Source organism: Hydra viridissima, unplaced genomic scaffold (assembly GCF_058129835.1).
Source record: "Hydra viridissima isolate aposymbiotic clone 2 unplaced genomic scaffold, HvirCarnegie_v1 scaffold_7, whole genome shotgun sequence".
Lineage (NCBI taxonomy): Eukaryota > Metazoa > Cnidaria > Hydrozoa > Anthoathecata > Hydridae > Hydra > Hydra viridissima.
In genome coordinates this window covers 15,095,115-15,105,754 of record NW_028324306.1, presented here as the reverse complement: position 1 = coordinate 15,105,754, position 10,640 = coordinate 15,095,115, and the positions used below count along the sequence as shown (strand labels likewise).

The 10,640-nt window shown below is 29.0% G+C and overlaps 1 protein-coding gene across 1 annotated transcript; it reads right to left on the bottom strand.

The window, feature by feature from the left end:
* Nucleotides 1–3,675: 3,675 nt before the first annotated feature.
* Nucleotides 3,676–6,675, bottom strand: LOC149886311 (uncharacterized). Its single transcript, XM_090094011.1, has 2 exons — nt 6,543–6,675; nt 3,676–6,227 (listed from the first exon to the last, which is right to left on the bottom strand). Exons 1-2 carry the CDS (start codon nt 6,559–6,561, stop codon nt 4,204–4,206), a joined length of 2,043 nt encoding a protein of 680 aa, XP_089950137.1. The 5' UTR covers nt 6,562–6,675; the 3' UTR covers nt 3,676–4,203.
* Nucleotides 6,676–10,640: the final 3,965 nt, after the last annotated feature.

Below are 10,640 nucleotides of genomic sequence, written 5' to 3'. Positions count from 1 at the left end.
AAATGAACGATTTATTGACTAAAATTACAAACTTAAATTTTTTTTTTTTTTTTTTTTTTTTTATAGTTTTATTACGAGAAGATGAAGGAATTACAAAACACCCTTATGCTTTAATATTTTTAATATCTTTTATTTTTTATCTGTTATTAATTTGTACCAGTACTCTGTACTAGTTTTCGTTGAAAGTAGGACAGTCATGACTTCACGTGACAATTTTGGAGTTTCATTAACCTTTTTCTCATTTGGATAAGTCGAACTTCAACTTTGTCCTAATTTTGTTGAATATTGAGTAACTATCGAACTAAGCTTCGTTATCTCGAAAGATATAATAGCTTTAATAAATTTGGGAATGCTTTGTACACATCCCACTCAGTCTCAGTGGTTTTTCCATAATTCTTTGATTGGTCTGTTGTTCCAGGGTCCTATGAGTTTGTGACATCAGTGATTCGTCATCTTCATCACGTTGTAACATGACCACATTTTTTTTTTAATAAAAACTAATCAATAAATGATAATTTTAAATTTAATTAGAAAGAAAAGTTAACCATTTTTAATGTAATCCATTTGAAAATTCAGTCAGGGTTAAAGTAATTTGCTTTTAGGAACATTGAATTGAAGTCTAAACGGAAACAGATGCTCCCTTGATTTTAATTGCCTAAGTTGTTCAAAAGTACTTGCGCAAAGTTTCATATGATTTAGGCTTGAAGAACGTTCCATAATAGCATCGAGTCTTACTTTTTAGCACAAAAAGTAGGTCACCGAACAAAAACTTTAAAAAAGCATAGATCATCAAAAAGTTGAAACCTTGTCACGTGATTTTAAAAGCAATAATTTTTTAATTTTAAGCAATAACTGTTAGAGAAGTTTTTAAGATAAGATCCAGATAAAAGGTTCCACTTTTATCAGAACATGTTATTAATATTCCTAACAGAAAGACAAACAGTTTTTATATTTTTAAATGGCTTAGAAGATTTTTTAATTCAGTAGCAAATACTTCCCTTTAAAAATAATTTATAGAGTGGGCTAAAGTTACAGTACAAGAAAAAAAAAAGCCCTTCTATCTTTTTTTGACATCTGCACAAAAAAATTTAACATCAAAGTGTAGTTGTGATTCGTGTACTGAGGGCCTCCTTGTTCCTAGGACCCCATTTTAATTGATTAATATTGGGTTCTAAATCAATTCACTTTTTCAGGTGGTTGGTAACACAAATTGCTATTTTTTTGATTAAACTTTAAGTGTCGGAGGAGGTTGCTGGAGCAAATTGTAAAATTTTTTTTATTGGTCTGAAGTAAAATTTTGGTGTTTCCTTATGTTATTAGTTTCAAGTACAAAATTTTTTCAAGAACATTGCAGTTGTGCAATATTAAACAATTCTTCTCTCAATGTTGGGTTTTTTAAAAATTTCGTTTTTTATGAGATCATTTAGTCTTGTACAAAGGGCCGTTAGTGTTAGGGCCGTAGTTTTGCAGATTAAAAAATATTTTTGATCACAACTTAGATTATCAGATTCTGATTGACACTTTTTATTCGCGATTTTTTTTAAGATGCCATTTTTTGTGTGGATAACATCAGGTAGCTTTCTTATTTATCTAACTCTCACAATGGAGTGCTCCCTAAATTACGTCACGCAATTTTCGACCAATTCTTGACCCCTCCCCATATAACAAGTCGAAACATTTTTATCAACCACTCAAACCCCCGAAAAGTGCCTTGCAAAACTTTTTACTCTACTTATTCTGTATTTTTTACTTACTCAATATTTTTTACTTAGACCTTCGCGTGATTGGGTGAAGCTTAGGATTTAAAGTTCAAGCTGATTTCAATCGACAGACAAGCAATAAAATGTTTCTCCATCAACACATCAGATGTAAAACATATGCAATAATTTTTGCAGTAGTGTTTCTGAAGAAGAGATTGCACAAAATGGCCATAAGAAATCGTAGGACAGGACTTTAGACACCACTGCCAGATGTAAGACAATATCATCGTAATTCATAGCCCAACAAAAAGAGATGAGTCCTTATAGTTTTTGTGGTCTTGTTTAGTGGAACTAGAAGTCCACCTTCCGGCAATCGTTGAAAATTGGGAAAATGTTGACTCAAATCAACCTATCTTCGTTTATCAAGTTAGTTTCTAGTTTCGATGAAAAAAGTCTTTTGTTATTTTTTACTTTTTTCCATAAAGAATATATCTCTTCTTAACGTCTTTGCTTCAATATTGCATGACCATAAACTTTGACATATCCGTCAAATAACTCTTTGCATTTATTAATTTTTATATAGAGTTATTGATTTCAAACATAATTAGTAAATTAACGAGAAAAAAGAAATTTCTTTTAGAGGCAAGCGAGGAAACAATATGTAAAACAACCAACAACAGTAGAAGATTAGAAGATCTTTGTTTGCAATTCAAATTTGTGTTTTAAGTCTTATCTTAAAAGATCTCATTTTTCAAAGTAGTACATAAGCCGTTACTCATTCTTACATTTTCACGAAAAAAAGTTTTTAAAATCTTATTGATCTTAAATTCAACTCATATTCTTAAACGATTGAGAATAATTGCTACCTGAATTATTATTATTATTATTATTATTATTATTATTATTATTGTTATTATTATTATTATTATTATCATCATTATTATTATTATTATTATTATTATTATTATTATTATTGTTATTATTATTATTATTATTATTGTTATTATTATTAATATTATTATTATTATTATTATTATTATTATTAATATTATTATTATTATTAAAATGTACAATTGTTATTGTATAGTTTATCAAATAAGAATTAATGTCGAATTTATCTAATGAGAAAAAAAATCATTCTACACTATCCTCCAAAATATAAGTAGGGTAAGGTTGCCAATATTGTACCCCCTAAGATAAAATTAAAAAATGTAGACAGTCTACTGAGTAGAAACCTGGATTTTCAATTGGATTTCATAATTTAGGGATTGTTTGTTGTAAAGATGTTTAAAAAGCTCAGAATTTAAAAAGCGTAATGTCTCGAAGAATCAAACTAAAAAAATAGCGCTAAGAGTACAATTAAGGAAACTAGATCCTTAATTGTACCATTGTAATCCAATATTGTACCACTTTCTTGATTTCAATTACTTTACAGCTTTACAAATATTTTATGATTTTAGATTTAAGGGATTTAAAGAACTGATTAAAAGGAATGGTTTTTATAAAATCAGCAATTGGAAATATTCTGATATAACATAACATAACACTTAACTGCCCATAATATTATGAAATGAAGTTTTTTATTTAATAAACTCTATGCAACTTGAACTTTTTTTTCTTCTAGAAAATGCCGAAAACAGGTATCACCACATATGGTACAATTTTTATTTAAATTGTATGTTTACCAGTGGGTTAGCTAAGATTAGAATAGTGGAGGAAGGTAGGTATTAAAGATAGTTATACTAAATAATATAAAACAATATATACTATATCTGTTTTAAAAACAACCACACTAAATATTGTAAAATAAAATACATAAAAACATTATTTTTGGCAAAAGTTTCAGATATATTGTGTCTGTTTTTGATTAACACCTGCACAGTCAACATGACACAAGCCTTGACATATTGGTAAAACTGAACTAGAGAGAACATCTTTTTAAGGACTGCTTGTCAATACAAGAGTAATACTGATATTTTTCTTTTTTTGTTTAAGTGGTGAAGTTCGTTTTGTAAGTATGGATATTTCTCTAATTGGAATCTCAAAAGGAATTTAAACTTTACACGCATTTTTTAGCGGTCAGAATGGATGCGTCGCACAGTGGAGTATTTATGGTAAAAAGTTGATCAAAATTATTTTATGGCTTTTAACAATTAGATAAACAATTAAAAGTAGTTTAAAATCATAATATAATATTTAAATTAATTGTGCAGGTTTTTTTTTTACTCAAAACACACTTTTGCATATAAACCATACAAAAAGAAGTTTAAAAAAAAAAAACTAAAAAAAAAACTAAACAACAATATAAACTGTTAAACTTCAATTAAAACATTAAATGCCTTAAAAGTAAAAATATTTTTAAAAAGTGATGCAAATACAAACAACTTAAACCAAAGGAAATATACAAATACACATACTATAAAGGTGAAATAAACCCTACTATAAAGGTAAAAACAACATAAAATAAAAAAAAAAAAACTTAAAAAACGATAAAAAATAAACATTAGTCTGATTCATTTTCGCTAGATGCCTCCTCTTCATATTGTTGTAGTTCATTCAATGTTTCTGGTTGCAAGAACTCTAATGCCTCACTGGAAATAGCATTTCTTTTATTCTTGAGCCTCTTTCTGACACTGCTCAACAAAGGATCGGAACTTAACAGAAGTCTGTTTATGATATCCCTATTACAAATTTCTCTTGAAAATTTCCTCGAGAAATTCTGTCTATAATCACGGAAGTGCTTGTTTCGAGCCTCAGCCGCCTCTTCCGATAATTGACCAATAGGCAATATAGCTTGATCAATTATTGTGGCACCATGTCTCAATATCTTGTGCATTGTAGGAGCCATTGGATACCATCCATAAATTTCAACATAAAGTTCTGCTGTCAGTTCTGCAAACTTTTCAAATTTTTTGATATCTATTTTACATCCACTTGACAGGGTTTCCAAAATGATACTACAATTTTTAATAAGTCCAATGTTAACTCCTGTAATGCAGGATGAGGTTTGAGGATCTGAGAAAAATCTTCTTGATGTATTGCCATCATTAGTATTCCCAAAACCTGCAGTTGGAATATCCACCAGCAGCCCCATTTTCTCTTTGAATTTGTTTTGAATGTTTTTTTTTGTTTCAGCTACAATTATTTTATCATCTTGTGTTCTCGCTTGCCATTTCTTTATGGGAATGTGGTATGATAAATGTAGTAAAGATTCGAAAAACCTAATCCTTGTATGCAATATCGATAAACCAAATTTAAGGGCATCTGGATTATCTATGTTTTTTATGGTTAAATTATTAAAGTCTTTTGATGTTAGTCCACATATATAGCACCTCATAGTAGATGTCGTGTTGGTTGCAGCATTGCATACTTTTGCATCAACCATTGTAAATGCCAAGGTATGCTTTATATGTATAATACCACCTAAAAACTTCGATATTTCAGTTTTTTTTAAGTTTTTTATTTGATCTTCTACATAGCAGATTTCTTCATTTGTTATGTCTTTAGTTTCATGGATAAAACGAATTCGAATTGGGCGACAATATCTTGTAGAAGAGGGCACAGGGTTTTGCCAAATAATCTTCTGGCTACCAATATGACATATAAGCCGTAGAGGCACAAATGAACTTTGAAAAATGCTAGAGTCACTATCTGTACTATTTTGGAATTTTTGTTTAAATGTTTGCTGCTGTGAGCCATCACAACCCCATTTTGATAACATTTCTAAATTGCTTCTTTCTTCTTCGTTTAAGGTTTCCAAAACTTCATCCAAATATTCACACAAGCGTCTAGTTGTGTGGTCTAGAATATCTTGTAGTTTAATTTCACAACATGTTTCTGAAACCGTCATTGACTCTTGTGGAGGATAACATTGTTTTTTTGATTCTTTCAAAAGCGAATAACATGGATAAATGTTTTTATTAGCTGCATGAATTATTTCATATTGTCTCCTTGTCATATTGGCTTCCACAAAAATTGATAATGCTTCTGATGGTGTGTGTTTTTTTATAACATTTGTCTGAATGGAATTGAAGTTTTCTCTATATTTGTTTGCCTTTTCCGGTGAGCAGCAAATATCTTTCATTATTCTAGACGCATCACAATGTCCTGCATCACGCTGACTCATTTGGGCAGCATAGGTTAGTTGTGCATAAGATAATTGGTCTCTCAAAGCTTTTGTTCTACGCCTCTTGCTTGGCGAACTCAACAACTCGAAATCTTTTGATGGTCGACCAGGCCTTTTTATTATACAGGTGGGTAAACTTATGATACCATTGAGCCATAGTTCATTGTGCTTCAAAAAACGTTCTTCTATGTAGTTAGCAGCTATCCATTTTTGTTTAAAATGACACTTGAAAGTATTTAAGGCGTTTTTTAGTGAACTTTGTTCATTTTCAGTACATTTTGTAATAACTTTGAGATGATCTTCTAAAAACACAAATTTATCATCAATTTTTTTCTTTGGGCATTGTTTCATAACATCGTAGAGTTCTTTTCTAGTCATCTCTTTCACCTTTGGTTGGGATTCTGAAAAAAAAAAAAGAAATAAGTTTTTATACAAAAGACAACGTTTTTGTCGTATTATTTAATCAAAATTAAATTTTAAAAAATGGAAGATTTATGTGGAACATTTTATTTCAAAAATCCTAACTAGAATAACTAATGTTTAAGTTACATAAAAAATCTTTGCTAAATTCGGCTTAATTCATATACGAAAACAATTTTGAATATAGTATTTACAAAAAAAAATCAAACAATCTAAGTCTCGAATATATATTTTTAAAAAATCTCACTTTGTTAAGTAAAATGAAGAAACTATACATTTATTTTGTATGTACATACCTTCTTCTTCAACGTTCATCGTGATTTATTAAAGGTTTTACAGCATACAAGCTTAAATAATACTTTTAAAAGTTGTATTCGACAGGAAGCGTAAAAAACAAATACAATGAGCTCACGCGAAGTCCGAGTTTAAACTTTTTATACCTGGAAGGGGGAGTGGGCAACACTAAAATTGTTGTTTAGTGATGTAGCCTTTATAAATCTTTCATGATATATAGTTAATAGTACACTTTTACAAAATTTTTGTAATCGACTTTTGATCGACTATTACTTTGAAATACTCCACTGTGCGTCGGTACAATTAAGGATATGCCTTGAGGTACAATTTACGCCACTAATCTGACATTCAGTTAATTAAAAGTTTATTTGACGGATTGTTCCAACTCCACTAAAACCAGAAAAACACCCCCAAACAAATTGAACCATTTCTACCACCATGCTTGCCACCATTTCTACATTTTCTTGACCGCTCCTCTTATGTGTTTAGGATTTAAACGTTTATCTTTAAGTTGCCAGCAGGACCTTTTAAATTGTGTTTTGATTATCTCTCCAAAATAATTCCTTTCTAACCATTAGTAGTCCAGTGTCTAGGAACCTTTGCAAAAACAATTTTAGCTTTTCGTTTCTTTGGAGAATTGAAAAGTTCTTTCGCTGCTCTGAAGCTCAGAAGTCCTGAAAGTTGTAACCGTCTACGAACTGTAGGCTGGAAGTTTCAGTTTTTAATGGTGTTATTAGCGTTGCTCAAAGGTTTCTTTTTAACTTGATGAGTAATTTTTCTGTTAGTGAAACAACATGTTTGGTGCAGTCTTTTGTCCTTAAGTTCCATTTCTAAAGGACCGCTTTCATTAAATAGCTTTATTATTTGACGTACGACTTGTTAACCAATTCTTTTTTGTTTGACTCCTTTATTAAAATAGTTCATAATACGTTACGATTTTTCCAGGTTAAGAGGTAACTTTATTGTTATCCATCGCTAAAGTTAGAATTGAATTTCTAAAGTTTCATAGACACTGGAAAAACATCCTTTTTACGAAAATAAAACCTTTTTTAACGAAGTTGCTTCTTCAAGTGAAGACTTTGACCTGAATGCTTGTCTTCTTCCTGTTCTCAAGATAGTCAAAACCCTCAGCCACAACATTTCCAATTACAATGTGCCAGTAATGCATTTCATTTCATCAGCATCTTGCTAACTAACGGGTGATGACAAAAAAACGAGACTGCGTTTAAAATGGCACTACTTTTTTATTTTAAAAGATTTTTTTCAAACTAAAAAAAGGATTTAGTAGAGTAATTTTCAAGCTTTAAAAATTTATACTTATTTATCTTCTAGAACTTCGTTTCTACGAATACTATCTATTCGACCTTTTACAGATCTCATAAGACGTTGTATAGCAGTAAAGTCAATTTTACTCAAACAATAATTGATTCTATTGAAAAGTTGGTCAATAGTTTCTACTTTCCAGTTGTTCATGTATACTTCTCCTTTCAAATCAGATCAAAAGTCTACAATAAGCCTGCATTCAGGTAAGTTGGGAGGGTTGCTTGCCTTTTTCACAAAATTGATATTATTTTGCCTGAAATTCTCTAAAAAAACTACAGTTTTTGCGTAATGTGATTTTACTAGGTCAGGACAGAATATGTAATTGTCATCTAGATGGTTTGATTTGATTAAAAGAACAAGTCTTTTTATGATGCGTTTGCTCAAGCAAATTCTTGCTTGATTGATTGCTTATAAGGTACAAAAAAAAGTTTAGACCACTTGAACTTGTTGAGTTCCTATTCCATCTTCTTTATTTTCATTTTCAACAGTTGACTTTTAATCTTTTTTTTTAATTTGAAACTAAAATAAATTTGTAGTAAAATACACACAATTTATCTATCTAACTAATAGAATTATTAAATGCAAATTTAAATTGAACGCAGTCTCATACAACCCAAGCTTTCTATGAACAAAAATAGGCCTCAGCTAGTCTGAGTGATGAAGAATTTTCTATTGATGAAAAAATTTCTTGTAAGAGGTGGAGTCCTTGCGGCAAGTTCAAGAGCCACAAAAGTTCAATGTCGCAACAACACAAAACATCAGGAAAATTTTTAGTAGGGATTGGCAAACTTTAAAATTGATTGAAAAAGTCCAAGAAGTTTTTTTTCTTCTTATTTTTAACCAACAACAACCAAAACAAAAAAGGAAGATTGGTGCATACCAAGTCATGCTTCAGATATCTAAAAGACATAGAGTTAGCCTATGACTTTCAGAAATTGTTAGGGAGTGGCTTTGTGTTCCAGTAGCATCAAGTAGCAGTGAAAGGTTGTTTTCACAAAATGGCATAACTTCCGAAATGCAGAACTTGGACCTTGCAACATCCAAAAAAATTTACCCAATAAAAGTAAACTATTAGCAAGTGGAGAAAAAAAACGAAAGTCAAACTGTTGATAGATTAAGAAGGAGAAGAAATAGATAGAGAAATTGCAAAATAAAAGAACAAAAAAAAGAAGCAAAACTTGTGGCAGCATCAACACCCAAGTTTGCTAGAAGAAGGAAACCTTCTGACTAAGGATCTCAGCAAAAAAAGTAAGAGTTTCCAGATTATCATTTGGATTAGAGGACCTTTTCCAGGCTCAATAAGATCAAGTCTGTTTTCGAAAAAAATTATTTTATTTCAAAATTCAGTGATGAATTAAAATAAAATTAACTTTTATCCGTGAAACTTCTAAATGAAAAGTAAGAAAAATTAGATTTTTATTGATTTAATAATAATTCTAATGAGTCTAAATTAAAATTTTGATTCAGAGGATAATAACTTATACACTCTAAAAACATTCCGTTAGAAAAAGTAACGGATTGCGTGTCTCCGTTAAATTAACGAAGTAATTCGTTTCCAAAAACAGCAAAATTAACGGAATCAAGTTAACAAATTACGTAATCTTCGAAATTCCATTAATCAACGGATAAAATAACAAAATCCGTTGAAATAAAAATTTTTTTAAAAATGGTTTCCGAAAGAAATTACGAAGTGCTTCCTCTGTAGATTATGTTTTTCATCATTACATATCCTTTTTTCTCATTTTCGAAATTTACATGGATTGACTTCGAGAGGTTCAGAAGTCAAATGCACTTTTGATAAATGCAATAGAGTTTTCATTAGTTTCATAAAAATAAGAAAACATTATGAAAACCAGCATTCAACAATAATTCCTCATGAGATGCGTGTGTGTCTGTGTGTGTGTGTGTCTGTGTGTGTCTGTGTGTGTATATATGTGTATATATATATATATTTATATTTATATATACATATACATATATATATATATATATATATATATATATATATATATATATATATATATATATATATATATATATATATATATAAAAACAGGCAACTAAACATGGAATAAATTCCATTACATATCAGGGTATCCTTTCTTGGAACACTCTTCCGTTCACCCTAAAAACAGATTTTATCCTTAGATCCAAGAATCTGTTCTTAACGTCACTCTATCATTTTTACCTAAAAAGTTACGCTTAACTTTATTCTTTACCTCTATAACTTTTTTCTTTATGTTTATGTACATATTATAATTTCTTATTTGTGTATATGTGTATATATGTATGTATATGTGAATACATTATAATAACTATTTGACCTATATTTTAACTCTTTTAAAAGTCTGTTTTATAAGTGTTACTTATAAATTTTTGTAAAGTTCTACTTTTGCTATGTGACTAGTTTATTTCTTATGTTTTTCTCTTGTCTTTTCTTTATATTATTTAGGTCATTGCGTTTTATTAGTGAATTACTATTTTCAATGACCTGTGTTTTTTGTAATATCCTTAACACAAAATATATTGATATATATATATATATATATATATATATATATATATATATATATATATATATATATATATATATATATTATATACATATATATATATATATATATATTAATTTAAAAAAAAAAAAATCAAAAGATATTCTTTTGATAAATTATTTTTTAAATCTTGTTTGTTAGAGTTTTATTTGTCAGCATATTGAAGTACTTTACATAAAAAATAATAAAGTTTTGAATTTTTTTTTCTATAATCATTTAACTATA